Below are 17804 nucleotides of genomic sequence, written 5' to 3'. Positions count from 1 at the left end.
CCTAAAACTCAGTGTTTAACCTCTACTTATGCCTTTAGAAATATGTGTGGCAAGCAAGTTATATGAACTAGGAACAGATCATTGTGTACAAATAGAAAATAAGGCAGCATGCTGGGAAGCTGATTCTAAAGAAAATAGGCATGGGGTAATTTTATCATAGTATAGATCTTCCTCAATTCACAATGGGATTACATCCTGATAAACCCATCGTAAACTGAAAATATTGTAAATCGACAGTGCATTTAAAATACCTCACTTACCAACATCATAGCTTAGCCTTAGCTACCTTAAATGTGGTCAGAACACTTGCATTAGCCTACAGTTGGGCAAAATCATCTAATACAAAGCCTGTTTTATAATAAAGTGTGGAATATGTGATGTAATTTGTTGTATACCCAAAGTGAAAAACAGGATGGTTGTATCAGTTGTTTACCCTCGTGATTGTGGGGCGTACTGGGAGCTGACTGCTGACTGGCTGCCCGGCATCACCGGTATCACACTGCATATACCACCAACCCGGGAAATGATCAAAATTCAAAATCTGAAGTACAGTTTCTACTGAATGCTGAGGGCTTTTACACCACGTAAGGCTGGAAAATAGTTGAGCCAAAGTAAGTAGGGGGCTGTCTGTACTAAAATCAGACAATGGATTCTTTGAGTATATTATCAAAGAATATAATGTTAAGCATTCTTTGAGTATATTTCATTCCCTTGAGTATATTATCTAAAAATCTAACCAGTAACACCTCAGTCTATTACACAAAATATTTTTCATAATTTATATTCTGTTGTATACAATTCTGGGAAAGTAACAACACTGTTGAAAAAGTAAAACAATACTTTTGAAATGCATCAAATTTTGAAAAGTGGGAAAATGACAGAAATTCTAAATTCTTATGATTACTCCAGAGGGGTGTTTGAGAATCTTTTTTTTTTTTTTTAGACCCTTTTGGGGTTTGAATATCCAGGCTATTCCGTGGGTCCAATCCTTTTGCTGTTTAAAGACAACAACGAAAGAGTAAAAAATGGAATGCAGTTATTTCCAACTCTTTGCTAGAATAGTCTAGAACTGGCAACCAGAGATTAAAGGATGTTGAAATTGGGTGTTGTGCTCATCTTTACTGTTTAAATTTACGGAATTATAACATGCATAGTGAGAGCACAAATCCCAACTGTACAGTTTGGTGAATTCTCCCAAAGTGACCGTTATCCGCGCTATGAGCACACTGTATTATTCAACTTTTAATGAATTCCTAATCACCGCTAAGACTGCAGGATTAGAACCATCAAAACCACTACAAAGAGGTAAGGTAGCCAACCAGTAAGTGTAACTGGATCAGGTGGGCGGCACACCTGCAAAAATGCAAACAATTTTCGGCTCACATTTTGCAACCACGTAGGTATTATCATCAGGACATGAGAAAAATGCACCGTGTCCATCTCCTAGGTTCCTGACTTGGGGGTGCTTGGGGTGCGGGGTGGGTTCCTCCTAGTGTGCTCCCCCCCCCCCCTTGCAGTAGCTGATTTCACAAGAATTCTAAAGCAAACAGCAGGGCTTAAAAAAAAAAAAAGAAAACTTTAGATCCCATTAAACTGCTTCAGCAACGTTTTTTGTCTTCTCTCCCGAGGTCACACACCGTGACCTTTAAATTCGAAAACGGACTTCCCGGCGTTTTGAACGCGCGTCCCTCTTCCCCTCGGCTGGCGGGTCGCGTGGGCGCCCCGAGGTCGCGGGGAGACAGGCGGGCGCCCCGGGGCGGCCTCGGCCCGAGCTCGGGGCAGCCCCGCCGCAGGGTCCCGCCGTCCCCGCCTCCGCCGAGCGCGCGGCCCCGGAGCCCCGCGGCGAACGCTCCCATCCCGTCGCCCGGGCAACGCGGCCGTGCGGGCCCCGGAGCCGCATCCCCAGCCGCGTCCCCAGCCGCCCGGCGCGCGACGGCGCGGTCGCGGGGGGCCCGGGGCGTCCCCCCGACCCCGCGGCCGGAGGAGGCGGAGGGGAGCGGAGGCGGCGAGGAGACGCCCCGGCCTCGGCGCCGCACGTGGCGGCCGCGATTGTCCCCCTCGGCCGTATCCCTCCGCGCCCCCGCCTCGGCCGCCGCCTCCCTCCCGGGACCCCCGCGGGCGCGGCGCCGCGGAAGGATCGCACGCACGGGAGCGCGCACGCCCGCCCCGCCGCGGCCGCGGACCAGGCTGAGGCGCCGCGGCGAGGAGCAGCCGCCGCCGCCCGCACCGGCGCTCGGAGCGCGGCGTCCCCGCTGCTGGTCAGTCAGCGCCGCGGCGGCCGGCGGGCGGGCGGGCAGGCGGGCAGGCCGGGCGCGCCCCGCGGTCGCCCCTCGCCGCCGTCCCCGCGTCCTCCCTCCGCGGCGCCTCGGGGAGGGGGGCGGTCGGTGCCTGCGCAGAGCCGCCTCCTCCCCGCCCCCGCCCCGCCCCCCCCGCGCCGCCGCCGCCCGCCGCCGCCGCCGCTGCGCCTGCTGCTCCTCGCCGTCCCCGCTGCAGTGCGAAGGGCTCGAAGATGGCCGGTTGGCAGAGCTACGTGGACAACCTGATGTGCGATGGCTGCTGCCAGGAGGCCGCCATTGTCGGCTACTGCGACGCCAAATACGTCTGGGCAGCCACGGCCGGGGGCGTCTTCCAGAGCATCACGGTGAGGACCGGCGGCGGCGGCCCCGTCCCCGTCCCCGTCCCCGGACCCGTCCCCGGACCCGAGCGCGGCCGGCCGGGCGGGGGGCGCCCTGAGGGCCGCGCGGCAGGTGTGGGAGCGGCCGGCGCCGAGGATGCGGCCGAGGCCGGGGGCGCCGGTCCGCGGAGCTGGGGGAGGGGGCGCGCGGCGGCCGGGGCCGGGGGCCGGGGGGCGGGGGGCGGCCGCTTGTGGTCTCCCGCGAGCCCCGAGCTGTGCCCTGCACGGCCCGGGGTGCACGCGGGCCCCGGGGGGGGGGGTCCTCCGGCGTCCGGGCTGCCCCTCGCGCCGCGCGGGCTGTGGGAGGAGGCGGCGGCCGCCGGGCGCCCGGCCCCTCGCGGCCACTTCGCGGCGGTTCGCGGGCGTCCGGGCCTCTGCGGCTGGGGAGCCACGTACGCGGGCCCCGCAGCGGGAGCCTCGCGAATCTCGACCTCGCCTCTGGCTCTCTAGGGGTTTTTTAAAAATTATTATTATTATATTTTTTTTTCCTTAAATTCTCCCAAGATGGCGAACTGCCATTGATTTCTCTCCTCCTCCCGTGGAGATTTCATCGATACACCGTTATCCCCAATTACGCAACCCAGCCCTGGAGTCGGGGGGCGCGCTCCCGGGGCGTTCGGCCTCCGTGCGACCGAGGGGACGCCGGGCTGCCCCAGGCGCCTCCCCCCGCCGCGGGCGTCGTGGAGGAACTGATGCAAGTCTCTGCTCCGCGGGGCCCGAGCTCCCTGTGACTCGCCGGCGTGGACTCGGCCGCCACATGTTCGGGGGCGACGGTTCCTCGGCCTCCGGTGCCGCTTTGTTGCTGTGCCTCTCTCTGCGCAGGGCCCTCGTCTGAGCCGTGACGCTGTGTCAGACCCGGGGAGCGTCCCCGTAATTTCCGAGCCCCACGCTCCTCTCCCATCAGACGCCGAGACTGAGGCCCCCCGTGACGGGTGCCCCTAATTCTCCCGTCCTGGTGAACCCGGCTCTAGGATCTGACTGTGTGGGCGTCCGCCCTGGGTGCGGGGACCTTGAGGTCTCCGGTAGCCGCAGCGGACCACAGCTGTTCCAGAGAATTGGCATCTGTCTGGCGACCAACTTTTTCCCTGCGGTGCCCTGGTCTTTGTGTGCGAGTTCCCGCTGTCTGGCTGGGAGGATTGCGGGGAATGTGCTTGGAAATGGCTGGGGCCTGCTATGACTCTGCAGTTCTGATGGGGGCGACGCCTTCCTCCTTATTCAGGGAATGTTAGAATGCACGTTTTCTCCTTTCCGGTTTCGGGGGACTACCTCAGTTGCTTTCCCAGTCTCCCTCCATTTTCTCTCTCTCTCTCTCTTTTTTTTTTTTTTTTTTGTGGTGGTGGTGGTGGTGGTGGTGGTTCTGTTTTTGTTTTCGCCGTTTCCTACTGCAATGCTACCTACCAAGAGAATCCTCTCCTGCGTTTGCCAAGAAAGAAAACTGATGACTGACTGAGGTGGGAGGGGAAGGGGAAGTGGGAGAGGATAAAGAGAGCGGCTGGCGAAATAGAGAGGAGGGAAATACGAATTTGGGAGTGTGTGGAGGCCTAGGGTTTGAAATCTATACCAGGAAGGCCGGTTCAAGCCATTTCAAGCAGAGGAGACGTGAACAGGTCTGCTGAGCATGGGCATTATTTCAGGAGACTTTCAAGCAACTGGAAGTTTGATGCAGCGTGACTGTAATGTGCCTGAATGTGACAGACAAGCAGTTGCTGAAAGAGTTTGTAGGTGAAGCTTTACCATTACATAAGCCCTTCAGGTGCCATCTGACTTGAAACAGTTTATAAATAATCTCTTCGGTTTGCAGTTGACCTGGTGTCAGCTAGCAACCACGTAGATTCTTCCCATAGCCTGGTCTTCAGTTAGTACCTTACCTGTGAAACAAAGTGATGTAAAACGTGCAGCCGTGTAGGATTAAGTAATTCTTTGGAAAAGACAAACTTCATGTTACACTAGTGAAATGGGGAAGGACCTCTAGTAGGATACAGACTTAGCACACAGTTTTCCGCTTATATGGAGACCTTGAAAGGAATTTAATTACAACTTCATGTTTTTTTCTTTCTTTCTTTCTTCTTTTTTTTTTTTTTTTTTGGTCGGGGCAGCCAGTAGAAATAGATATGATTGTAGGAAAAGACCGGGAAGGTTTCTTTACCAACGGTTTGACTCTTGGCGCAAAGAAGTGCTCGGTGATCAGAGATAGCCTATACGTCGACGGTGACTGCACAATGGACATCCGGACAAAGAGTCAAGGTGGGGAGCCAACATACAACGTTGCTGTCGGCAGAGCTGGTAGAGGTAAGCAAAGTACTCTTTTGGTTAAAAGTTGCACGCTTCATTACAACTTATTAAGCAGTTTCTTTAACATTTTTTTTTTTTTGAATAAAAGTGTTAGTCCATAATGGCTATTAAGGTGGTTTTTGTGAACTGCCCAGCACTGAAGGGAGGCACTGCTTTACTTTAGATTTACCAGCTCCACAGCAGCTGCATAGACAGCCTGGTCTCTGGGAGCCTGACTTTAAGACAGAATATTGTTTGGTTACTTTAGTCCTTTGGAGTCTTTTATCTTTGCATCTCTTCCTTTTCTTGCCTCTTAATTATTCAGATTAACATGAAGAAAAAATGAACAGTTACTCATTTTTCTTTTAGAGACATTGCTGGGGAAGGGGAAGAAAGAAATAATTAGAATAAGGTTTTGTAGTAAGCCACCTATTGACTAAAATATTTTCAAAGACCAAGTGTATCTGTGATATAGATTTGAAAAGTAGGAAATTATATTTCATATATACCCTCGGTCCAGAAGTTCTGGTGTTTCCTGACTGTTGTCAACATTGCAGAAATTCTTATTACACTAAATAAGGCTACTTTTTTGTGAAAACTTTCAAGATTAAGGTTTTATCATGGCATCCAGTTGATTTACAAATACATTTAAATGTGTTAGCCTTTGTAAATATGTTGTAAATTAAGAGGGCTGTGTAGCCTCAGATAGCGGACTTGGCATAGCTCATTTTAAAATCCTCATCTACCACGTGAATGAAATTGAAGCTACTGTGAGCTGTAATTTACTGCAGTGCTTCCAGCAATTCCTTGTGATTATCCTAAAGGTTATTCTTATTCTGATATGAGTTGATGCTTATGAATATTTTTCTGTAGGGAAATTAGATAACTGAAATAGTAGATGCATCTTTAAAACATTAGCTGAGCTCAGATAAATATGTTAAAAAGAAGTATTAACCCTGTGACATAAAATCAGAATAAGATTTTTATACTATACAGCACTACTGACATCTAGTGGTAGCAAGTATAAAGTCAGCCATATACCTGTATTTTGGGGATAGGCCTCTGAATTGCATCATAGAAGAACCTGTTGTTGGAAATAGTGATCCTGTTTTGGGATTTCAGACTCACTTAAAAACAAAGCACAGTGAGGATATCAGTAAGCACAAGCCTTAAGTACTTTTTATTTGGCCATTTCAGAATGGCACTGAAAATAATCTTAAAATTTGGTCTTGCTTTTCCTCTGGAATTAATACACACATTGAGCGTCACTGGTAAGACTTAATAGTTTGTACCTAATCAAGTACTATTAAAGTTGTGGAGAATTTTGTAAGTAATCACCCAAGTTTTGTAAGTTTACATTTTAGGGATCAGTCTAATGATTTGCTGTACTAACCCGTGTTTTGCCCTAAAATAGAAGGTATAAATGGTCACACTTTTTTTTTTTTTCCTAACTGTTGTAAGTATGTTTTTATAGAGAACTGCAGCTGTACCAATCGGACTCCCGGGATGCAGTTTATAATGTTTTCAGCATATTACTAGTTTGAAAGTTCTCCTTTTGGAGACCTAGTTAACTTCAGTGCTTGACAGTTCACAGAAAACTAACTTAATGTTAACTTATTAATCGGGGTTCTGTCTGCTAAAACTTATGTGACTTTCTTGATTAACCCTTCTTTTGAAACACTTTTCTTCTTTCTCTTTCAGTCTTGGTCTTTGTAATGGGAAAAGAAGGGGTCCATGGAGGCGGATTGAATAAGAAGGCATACTCAATGGCAAAATACTTGAGAGACTCTGGGTTCTAGCTGCTAGGCAGACTGTTAAGTATTAGGGGAAAATTGCTCTTAAACTTTCCTAGCTGTAAGCTTGAGTCTTAATTCTGGAAATTTTATTAGCAATGCAGGGTGATGGGGTATGAACCTGTGTCTCCTTTGTATCCCTCTGTTGGTGGGGAAAGGTGTCTTTCTTTCTGCCCTCCCCCCCCCCTTAAATAATTCTGTTCACTTTTGTTTTGTTTCCCTGTGTACTCCAGCATTGGTTATAGTCATGGGAAAGGAAGGTGTCCACGGAGGCACACTTAACAAGAAAGCATATGAACTCGCTTTATACCTGAGGAGGTCTGATGTGTAAGCAGCCTCTCCCCATCTACCTAGCAACTGTCTTCATCACCACCCCAATTACGGTCACAGTGCTACCAGACTATAGATGGTAGCTAATTTTTCTTTACCTATTTTCTAATGTCATGATTCCTGTTTGCCCAATGGATCATTTGTATGTTAACCACTGTATGTAACCAACCCTTATCTGGCAACATAATTGCAGCACAATAATGATTTGCATGATACCTTGAAATTTGGGGGGAGGGGGCATGCCAAGTTGGGCATCATTTTGTCTTAGCAATTAATGGGATATTGATAACTAAAATAAGTTAATATTAAGCAAGGTGCCGGTTGTACAATCTCTAATTTGATCAATGTCTTTTCAGCACTTTGAGCATTTACTTAGCTCATTTAGTCTTCCTTTTGTAGCGCATGGTTGGGAGGAAAAAGTGCATGCATCTTTCCTTCACTCCTCTTTTCCCACCCTTTCCCTTTGCACATAAGTATTTGGTTTGCTTCCATCTTTTATGCAGTGCCTGGTTTATTTAACCAAGTAATATCCCTTTTGTTGATGAGCTATTGAGAGCTGCAGTAGTTTGCTTTCAGTATTGCTGTTGCACTTGAGTAGCGACAGACCTTCTGTCTATAGGATATGTGAAGAGTGCAACTGCAAAACGAGAGCAAAAGGCACTTCCTCCCATGACCTTACAGTAACCATACAGATCGAATCCCCAGGGACATTCCATCATTGCAATAGCTCAGATTTGTGTTCCTGTCTTTTTCTTTGCACACCAGCTCTACTCTTTAGTAAAATTGTAAAAGGCTGCCATTATGGACATTAGGTATCCCAACATAACCATCTGGAGTGTGTCCAGTTTGTTCTTCATAGGACCAATTTTTATTTGCAGCTTGAGTTTTTATATGAAGTTGCATTATTGTGGACTTGGCTGTCTTGTGATGAATTTTTTTCATATGTGTTCTGTGCCATACTATTGTTAAAATGAACTGTTGCTATTGTGAGATGGATTTTAACTGACCTATTAAAGGTTTCTTTCGAATGGCACTACTTTAGGGACATTCTAGTATTTGCTTCTATTGTTTGGGCCTTGTGGATAATGTACAGATTTAAAAACAAATCTTGTTGCTGATTTGTCCATTTCTTTCCCTGCACTTTGTTACATCTGGGATACAGTCTAACTCATCTGATTTAATATGCATTTAAAAAAATGCCATAACTATTAAACACCTTGTTTACAGACAGATGAAATAAATTTATTCCAACCAAATACTCTAGACTCCTGTTGTTTATATATATTGCTATCTTATTGTTACAGTTATTTTTGACGTACTGGAAAATACAGAATAGGCTAGACTCTGCTGCAAGCATAAAGCCTTTTAAAATTGAGCTCATGGCCTATTCCTGATATCCTGTAGTATTTATTATAAATAAAATGAATACCTGGGAATTTCTTTTTAATGGGCTTTTATCAATTTATAAAAAGGCTTTTAGTCATTTTGGGCTCCTCTTTGGGCTTGTGAGAGGAAAATTGACTTATCCACTGGAAATTTAAATACTTTTCTCTTGTTGCTGGTCTCTAGATGGAAATCTAGTGAGCAGAAAGGAGCCCAATTCCAACAAGGGTTTCTGCATTGTGGATTCTTCTGCGTTGAGCTATCTCATGTGACTTCTCTAGATTTGGAAGCTATATTGGCATGTTGAAGTCAACCAGCTGGGACTCCCACATAAGACCTTCCTTAGGCAGCATGTAAGAAAATTGGGATATTCCTGCAGTTTCTGGCTTTGGAGTGACATAATAGCTATGACTACATAATGTTCCAGTTTAATTACAGAGGTTAAAAGGTCTCTGGGATGTATTCAAGTTTAGTAAATGCTAGTTTGTCTTTATGAACTGTGAGGCAGAAACTCAAAGCAGGAGTGCTCAAAAGTTGGTGGGTCTAAGCAAAACTGGGGAGCTGGTTGTGATGCAGATTTTGGGCTCTGGATTCTCCAGGTGGGAGGTGGGATTCTATAAGCTCCAGAAGCCCCTTTAGAAATCATCAGCAGGTCAGTCTGATTCATTGTAAGTGGCCTATGTGCTATCCTTTGAGAAACAGAGGGTTAGGGAATGGGAATCTCCACCTTACCTAACATACTGAGCATAATTAAGATTTTAACAGTGTCGTCAGGCATTAGTTCTGAATTACAAGAATATAAAGGTATGGAAGATAAGGAATTTGGGGCTTCTTTGGTAGTTGGACATGACTGCGAAATTGAAAAACAACTTCAACTTCTTGACCTGTTGAGAACCCTGTTACAGCCAAAGGTTGGTCAAATTAAAATTTGGTGGTTGGGCTGTGATACAAGATTTTACAGTAATAGTATACATTTACACTTTAGCTGTAAAGAACTGTTAGGGTAACTAATTAGAAAGCAACTAAAATTGTGAAGCTTTTGAGGAACCATTAAGGTGAAGAGGTGTGTGTTTGGGGGTAGGGGTGGGGGAGTAGAAAGAAGGTGGTAGAGGGCACACTAGAGTTTAATGAAATAATGAAACTAGCCATTGGTCCCCTACTCAGAAAAACACTTAGGAAAATATATGCAGGTATCTGTTTTATATACTTAATTCTGGGAATTGAACATAAGGAAATGGGGCTGTACACATTTGTATACCAGGATGTCCTCACACCACATTAAACTTGGAAAACTACAAGATTTGACTTTCAGGGTTATGGGTTAAATGGATTATTTTATGTCCAGAGAATAAAATAGTCAATTGAATAATATGAGGAAATGCTCACCAATAAATATGAAATGAGGTAATGAACAGATGTTGCATACAGTGTAAATACAGTGTATAATATATACATGTATTTTACACATAGGTATTTCTGAAGGCAAAATAACTTCGGGGTAAGTTTCCATGTGACTATACTTTCATATAATCAGAAAAGTTTTAAATTAGGAAAATACCTTTAAATGGAAATTAGATTTTAATTTTATTTAATGTCCTATTTAAAAAGCTGTATAGTTACACCATGAAGAAATTTAAAGATTTCAACTAGTTAGAAAAGTAGTAACAATCCTAGACAGTATCCTTACTTGACACTTTTTTTTTTTTTTTAACAACTAAAAGTAACAGTTTGGGCCTTAAAAATGGTTGGAGGGGGCAATTTTGCCTCAGGAAAATGAAGTTTAAAAGAACCCAAGTGGCTCAGCAGTTTGGCACCTGTTTTTGGCCCAGGGTGTGATCCTGGAGTCCTGAGATTGAGTTCCGCTTTGGGCTCCCGGCATGGGGCCTGCTCCTCCCTCTGCCTATGTCTCTGCCCCTCTCTATCATGAATAAATAAATAAAATCTTTAAAAAAAAAAAAACAAAAAACCCAAGTCCTTGATCTGATTTATAGATTGAGGATTGAGGGGCTACAACATTTGGTATGTTACAGTGACCTTCAACTTGGCCCTTTTAAAAAATAAAAATGGTTTTAGATATGATGTGTTTATTTACCTTCACAATTATAAAAGCTATTACTGTATATTCATGTGGCAGGTACCGAGTGTTCAGTCTTGATGCTCTACCTTAGGTTAAATGAAACTGTACAAATGACCACCCAGGTTCGGAAAGGTTAGAGTTGGCGAGTCCATCCAATCCCAGGGCCAGTTTCCCTACCATAGTAAACTGATGACCTGTTTCTCAGGCCTGTGTGATTTTTAAGAGGTGGTTGGGGGAGAGGACAACTTGGTATCTGACAGGGAAATAAAAGGTTGAATTCAGTATCTACTAAATGGAAATACCTTTTTTTTTTTTTTGATGGACTGTAAGTTTTTTTTTTTCAGGAAATAAAATTTCTCCAATAGTGTTACATTTCTTTTAAAAGTAATTTTTTTTTTTACAACATGAGACTCCTATATATCCTATACTTAACTATTCTCTAATATGCTTTTGTTGACTACAAATTCTCATGCCAATATAGCTTTATCTAGATACTAACTTTATTCTTTCAAGGCTGTATAGAGGTCTACTGTAAGGATGTACCATAATTACAGCAGAGTACCACAGTGTACACTATTGTTGGAATGATTTTGGCTGCAGTTTTAACTTTTAGGGGATTAGCTAATCGGTTGTGAGCAGTTACCTTGTATAAAATTCTAAGGTGGTTTTATCTGATCTAGGTTACCGTAGTAATTATACTTTTATATATAGCACTGTCCATATAAATCAGGCTACTCTGGGTAATAGTACAGTAGAACAAATACTTTGCCAGTTCTTAAAGTGGAAAACATGTGTTTATTAACATTCAAACTCCCTTCATACAAGGCCATATAAAAATTCTTAGCATTTTGATTATACATAAGTCTATATTTTCTACATAGTTACAATGATGTATAATATAATTTAGTTTTTCATAATACATTGTTTAAGTACATCATTAGTTCTGTTAAACATAAGCAATTATTTTCAAATCCAATACTTGAACATTTTCCTCTGTACATAGTTTAGCAGGGCTAATTAGCGTAAGATACTCTTTGTTAAGAGGTATATGATCTGAGTATTAACAGTTGCTGAAGTTTGGTATTTTTATACAGCATTTTCTTTTTGCTTTGATCATAACACAAAACCCTTAAGGATTCTGAAATTCAGTAAGTCCAGAGACATGTTACTTTAGCTGATGAATCAATTCATACATAACACTATATAGTACTAAAACCTTGAGGGAAAAAAAAAAAAAAACCTATGAAAATCTGCACTCGTACAGACTATTCCTATCAGGATAAGACTAGTTGGGAATAGAAAGGAAAAAGACAGCTTGAGTTTCTTTGAGGTGCTGAGAGAAGGAAAAATGCTAAATTGTCACTTCTCAGGAGTGATGGCAATTTAGGGAAATACCAGAACAAACATATTCCAACTCAACAACTCTAGGTAAACTTTATGCAAATGGGAGTTGGCTTAGCTCATGCTAGGTGGTCACAGCACTGACCTTGTGTGTAAAACACGAAACACTTGCATACTGTGATCTAGGTCTTAACTGCAAGCTATACTGAGGAATTTTTAAAAATGTTTTGGCTATATTTCATTCCAAAAGAAGAGCTGATTTGATGCTGGAGTTACAGCACCAGCCTATTACTAGTTTATCAGTGAAAATGAAGTGCACTCCTGCAGATGAATACCAGATCAGAAAAACGTGTTTCAGTATCTGATTAAACTGTAGAACACTAAAAAATAAGTTATTTCTACAGGAATCTCTGAAGGGAGCAAAAAAATCAAATTATATACCTAAATAAACATTTATTAGGAAATAACCCGATCACCCTCTGGAGGTCAGACCGTGTTTGCTACATTGTAATCCCGTTCACCATTCGGCTGCAGCTGGACTACAACACTGTGCGCATTGATCTCGTTTTCTGCGTCACTGCTGTCGGTGTCTTCGTTGTCCTCTTCTTCATAGTCTGAAGACTCGGTCATATTCTGATGTGAGCGAGATTCCGACAAAGCCCCAAATGACTGGGTGCTGACAGAAGCCAAAGGTCTAAGAAGAGGGGTGTGTTCGGACACCTCATTTTCTTCTTGACTGCTGTCTGTGTCGGAGTCTGAGTCGCCTTGGGAAGGAACCACTTTTTGCTTGCAGACCGGACAGGTTTTTTTGGTTTTAGTTAGCCAGGGGTCCACACACTTGCAGTGGTAAGCTGTTGAGGCAAAATATACATCCTTTAGGGAGTGTACTCTGGTTGAGAACATCACGTTTTTAATTTCTTGCCATGTTTATTCATGTTCTTCTAATCTGCATGCATCATGCAGGGACAAGAAAAGTTGGTACATTTTTATAAATCTATCTCCATACTTTAATGGCACCGCTAACTGCTGTAAGACCTGGCTCACGGTGTGCTAATAACTATTTTGTCTCCTTCTCCAAAATTGAGCCTGCATATAAATTCTACATAAATTCAAAGCAGTATGTAATTATTCATACCATGGGAACAAGGGAGGATTCTGAGCTTGTCTCCATCTTCATATTCATCCAAACAAATGGCACATACATCATACTCATCTCCTATGACAGAGAGTAGTAAATAAAATTAATTAAAAGATGTAGAGAAGTATTCTTAACTTTCCAACTCTTCAAGTTAGGTCAATCAAAAGACATTTAAAATAATTGACTGAGGAAGACCTGTCTGTAAATGATACCTTTTTCTTGCTTTCGGTCAGATCAGGGAGCTGCTCTAAGTTCAGGAACCTGAAGTTTTAATTTAAACAATTAACCTTTTACCTAAAATAAATTAAAAATCGATGTCAGATATGTTTACCTTAACTTTGCAAAAGATTTTTTATTAGAGTCATAACTGCAGTAGTGTTTTATAGAACTACTCTCATGCTAATTTCAAAATATTTTATAACAAAGACAAAATTTCACAGTTTAGATTTCTTAAAGTGTCGGTAATTCTTAAAGTAAAAATGGAAACATTAGAACGTCCTTGGGTTTTTTTTTTTAATATGTTAGTTGGAGAAACATTTGGAATGAGACACACTAGACTTCAAGTCTCTGTTCCAACATTTACTAGCCCTGTGGTACTTGATGCCTCTGACATCCAGTTCTCGTATCTGTAGAGAGTCCACCTACCACACAGGTTGGTGAGTGAGCAGGCACACAGATAGTCACTAAATGGTGTTTGTTAATCTGCCCCTTTAATTTATTGTTGAACTTACCACTTTTATAAATCATGAGGGTTTTTTATTAATCCATAGACCTTTGGAATTCAACAATAATTAATTTTAAAGGAATTGGCAGTTTTACAGCAGATTTTTAAGTTGAGACAATAGTGGCAGTGACCACTGTGACTGCTTTCTCATTGTTTTTTAAGTTTTTACCTAATACATACATTTAATGGAAATCTCAGGGAACAAAGGACAATTCATTGCCTGTCCCACACAGGGTAACAACCTTGGAAGGCAGGTCAGGAATAAAACCATTGTCTGGATAGTCCAGATGAACATGGCCCATAAAGAAGCGAATGGTAGTTCTAGCCAAACAATCCCTTTAACATCCTTTAGTCGTTTAAAATAGCACATTCAGGAGGAGTCCTAAAAGGCCTTGATGAAAATGACTGTTTTTTGTTCAGTGTTTTGAATTTGGTTATTACAGTACTGAGTATCAAATACTTTCAATAACAAGTACAAGCTTCTATGTTAGAACCCTGTGTGTGGAATTGGGTGAGACAGAGCGTATGCACCTAAAACTATTAAAGACCAAAGGACTCTAACATCTAATACATCTATAATTATACAATTGGGGATCCCTGGGTGGCACAGCGGTTTGGCGCCTGCCTTTGGCCCAGGGCGCGATCTTGGAGACCCGGGATCGAATCCCACGTCGGGCTCCCGGTGCATGGAGCCTGCTTCTCCCTCTGTCTGTTTCTCTGCCTCTCTCTCTCTCTGTGTGTGTGACTATCATAAATAAATAAAAAAAATTTAAAAAAAACAAACAAAAAACAAACAAAAAAAACCAATTGATCCATTTACATGGACTCTGAGGACAGTTTTAATAAGCAAGTCAGTCATCACTGATTTCTCAAATCAGACTTGAAATTTTAGTACTTTGTGAAAATGCCCATTAAACACAGATATAGTCACCAATGGAGGAGGTAGTCTGGTGGCTAAAGGTCCCAGTCTTCAGAGGGACAGTTCTGAGGCACGTGGTTCCTCCGAGGGGCTCTGAGAGACAGAGAGCAGCTGTCCACAGAGGAACCAGCTCAGTAAGAGACACTTCATTTTCATTCCCTGTCTCAGTCTCCCCACTCCCTCCCTCTTGCTTCCTGGGATTATTTCCCAAAGAAATTACCTGTAACTGTCCTTTACTCAGGTTTTATTCTCAGAAATTCAAATTAAGACAACAGTTTTACGCATTGGCTTTTTAGTAATTTTATACTGCTTTCCTGTTGGAATTCGTTACATCTTTGGCAAACAGTAATAGGTTATGATATTCTACTTGTATTTTGCTAGATATGTGAGTCCTCAGATCTTCATTTAAAAAAAGAAAAAGATGGGCAGCCCCTGAGGCGCAGTGGCTTAGCGCCACCTGCAGCCTGGGGTGCGATCCTGGAGGCCCAGGATTGAGTCCCACAGTCAGGCTCCCTGCATGGAACCTGCTTGTGTCTCTGCCTGTGTCTCTGCCTCTCTCTCTCTCTCTCTCTCTCTCTCTCTCTCTCTCTCTGTCTCTCTGAATAAGTAAATAAAATATTTTAAAAAAGGAAAAAGACAACAAGGGCAAAAGATGCATAATACATGGCAGAAAATCTAAAGGAAATTCAGCTACCAAGAAATTATCATTGGAAACCTCCATTACAGAAGCTAAACTGCAGAGTTAAAAATATCAAAGGTTAAATTCTAACAGTATTAAGCTTACTTGTAAGGCCATCATTGTATCTGGAAAAATTACTGCACTAAATAAATTGATTTTGTAAAATTACATTAACATTTATTTGACCATTTCACTGGCATTATAAAATAAGGAGTAACTTCCTTTAGCCATTTTTAGCTAATGACTTTTAAAATGTAATTTGTGGGCAGCCCGGGTGGCTCAGCGGTTTAGCGCCTGCCTTCAGCCCAGGGCCTGATCCTGGAGTTCTGGGATAGAGTCCCACGTCGGGCTCCCGGCATGGAGCCTGCTTCTCCCTCTGCCTGTGTCTCTACCTCTCTCTCTCTCACATGAATAAATAAGATCTTTAAAAAAATAAAATGTAATTTGTGTTAATTCATGTTATACAGATGGCACCACTGATTTAGAATTTAAAGTGAAATACCTCATGATTTATTTCCTTATAAAATGCTACACATTTTTCAGAAAAAAAAATACAGTTAGTATGACTCCGTAAGAACAGACTGGTCCAGAACTGAGCCCCAAGGCTCTAAGCATCATCTTATTAAGGTTATTCTGCATTACCAAGTGGGCCCAGTGTAATCACAAGGGGCCTTAAATGTGTAAGAGGGAGGCAGAAAGGTTCAGAGTCCGAGGGACATATGGCTATGGATGACTGGTCAGAGAGATGGAAGAGGATGCCGGTTACAAGCCAAAGACCATGGTGGCCTCTGGAAGCTGGAAAAGGTAAGGAATGGATTCTCCCCAAGAGCCTCCAGAAAAGAACACAGCCCTGCTTACATCTTGATTGTAGCCCCGTGAGACCTGTGTCGGACTTCTAACCTACAGAACTGTTAAGATAATTATGTAGTTTTAAGACCCTAAATTTGTAGTAATCTGTTACCACAGCAATAGGAAATTAATACAGGTAGTATCTGAGTTAGCTCTAAATGTATGGGTTTGATGCTTTAAAGTCCCGTGCATTTAGTCCCTAAATGTATGGGTTTTGATGCTTTCCTGTCAATCCTTTCAATTGTTCCAGGTGATGGATTTATAAGAAAATGATGGGTCAAGATTCAAAGGTACAGTTTGATCATGGACCAGATTAGAGCCTAGTGTACCATAGAGAATTAACGCCCCTGGCCTTGGGCTTGTGATGACCTGGTAAAGCACAGGTTAGGATGCTGGGGGTTTTCATCCTGTTCATCTTCTTTATTAGCCATGAAACCTAGTGCAGAACAGCTCCACGTTTCAATATTCTCAAAGGGAAAACAAAGATATTAATGTCTGTATCTTAAGATTATGAATTAAGAGAAATGATGATGCAAGTAGAATATTTTACATAGTCTGGTGCAAATTGCCACCTGATAAAACCAGCTGGAGAGGAAGACCGACTTAAGCCGCGGTGCACCGAAGGCTGTGGGAGGAGGCTGCTCTCTAATCTCTCCATGTGCTTCGGGTGAACTGCATGCTTAGAGTCAGCCGCAGTGGTCACTGAACCTGTTTGTATTACATAGGGTAATTATGTAATTTAATTAAATATTCAGCAGTCCTTGAACTGTGAGTATAAAAGGCTGGTTTTATTTAACAACTAGATTGACTGTATTAAGAACACTTAATAAAAGCTAGTTGCTCCCCAAACCCCTCTCCAGCCAAAATGATACTAAGTATGGGTGAGAAATCTAAGAGATTGGAAAATTTATGAGTCGATAAAAAGCAAGAATGAAAGCAGAATCCAATTTTTGTCCTGTTTTAAAATGCCTGAAACTAAAAATGGTAGGAAATGCCTCATGTACCCTGACAACTTGGAAATCCAGTCAGTGGCTTCATACTCAAAACTGTGGCCCAACATCAAATAACTATTGAGTAGCTTTACGTTTAACTTAAAGATAAATTTAAGGCGTTTACTTTTATGATTTACAACTTGGGTTATTTTTTAAAAATCTGTTCAACTGTGCATTGGTTCTCGCAGCGGAAGGTGAAAGGGTTTGTAAGTGGTATTATTTGTTTTGTTACCGTCGGCATCGTGCTACAAAGTTTTGATTAGTATAAACGTGGTTCTTAACGGGAAGATTTTGCCCCCCACTGACATTTGGTGACACTTGGAGACATTTTCTGTTTCACAACTGGGAGACGGTGCTGTAGGAGGCTAGGGATCTGCTAAACACCCCCATGGGGCTCTGGACAGCCCCTCAAAATGACTCCATCTAAAACGCCAATGGTGCAGAAGTTGAGAAACCCTGATGTAAAACCTCTGCAGGTTTTGTCAAGTGATGACTTTGGACAGAGGTGAGGTGACGGGAGGGCTGAGATTCCCGTCTGTGACTTCAGACGGCATGGAGACCCTTCTGTCCAGGATGCGTCTGGCATGGTCATTCCCCTGTGTTAGAATACTTTCATGAATGCATTTTTCAAGTC

The 17804-nt window shown here is 43.0% G+C and overlaps 2 protein-coding genes across 7 annotated transcripts in view; one reads left to right on the top strand and one right to left on the bottom strand.

The window, feature by feature from the left end:
* The first annotated feature begins 2204 nt into the window (after positions 1-2204).
* On the top strand, positions 2205-8324 carry PFN2 (profilin 2). Of its 2 annotated transcripts, none has more exons than XM_026015729.2 (3): positions 2205-2641; positions 4771-4963; positions 6647-8324. In XM_026015729.2, the coding sequence occupies exons 1-3, from the start codon at positions 2510-2512 to the stop codon at positions 6742-6744; spliced, it is 423 nt and encodes a 140-aa protein (XP_025871514.1). In that variant the 5' UTR covers positions 2205-2509; the 3' UTR covers positions 6745-8324. The 2 variants fall into 2 exon arrangements, with proteins under 2 accessions (XP_025871514.1, XP_025871515.1); XM_026015730.2 differs by having other exon boundaries at positions 2206-2641; positions 6972-8324.
* A 2979-nt stretch (positions 8325-11303) lies between these two features.
* RNF13 (ring finger protein 13) overlaps positions 11304-17804 on the bottom strand; it is a 150428-nt gene continuing 143927 nt past the window's right edge. For all 5 annotated transcript variants that reach the window (XM_072727126.1, XM_072727127.1, XM_072727129.1 and 2 more), the window contains 2 exons: positions 13005-13085; positions 11304-12720 (listed from right to left, as the gene is read on the bottom strand). In XM_072727126.1, coding sequence (XP_072583227.1) covers positions 12356-12720; positions 13005-13085 — 446 coding nt within the window. In that variant the 3' untranslated portion in view covers positions 11304-12355. The remainder of the gene's footprint in view (positions 12721-13004; positions 13086-17804) is intronic.

Source organism: Vulpes vulpes, chromosome 11, assembly GCF_048418805.1.
Source record: "Vulpes vulpes isolate BD-2025 chromosome 11, VulVul3, whole genome shotgun sequence".
Taxonomy (NCBI): domain Eukaryota; kingdom Metazoa; phylum Chordata; class Mammalia; order Carnivora; family Canidae; genus Vulpes; species Vulpes vulpes.
This window is presented reverse-complemented; position numbering and strand designations above follow the sequence as displayed.

Bases quoted from the DNA above. Each gene is read 5' to 3' on its own strand.
- PFN2 (XM_026015729.2), top strand. From the start codon at position 2,510: ATGGCCGGTTGGCAGAGCTACGTGGACAACCTGATGTGCGATGGCTGC. The intron at 2,642-4,770 runs GTGAGGACCGGC...TGGTCGGGGCAG, and splicing joins GCGTCTTCCAGAGCATCACG to CCAGTAGAAATAGATATGAT. The intron at 4,964-6,646 runs GTAAGCAAAGTA...TTTCTCTTTCAG, and splicing joins TGTCGGCAGAGCTGGTAGAG to TCTTGGTCTTTGTAATGGGA.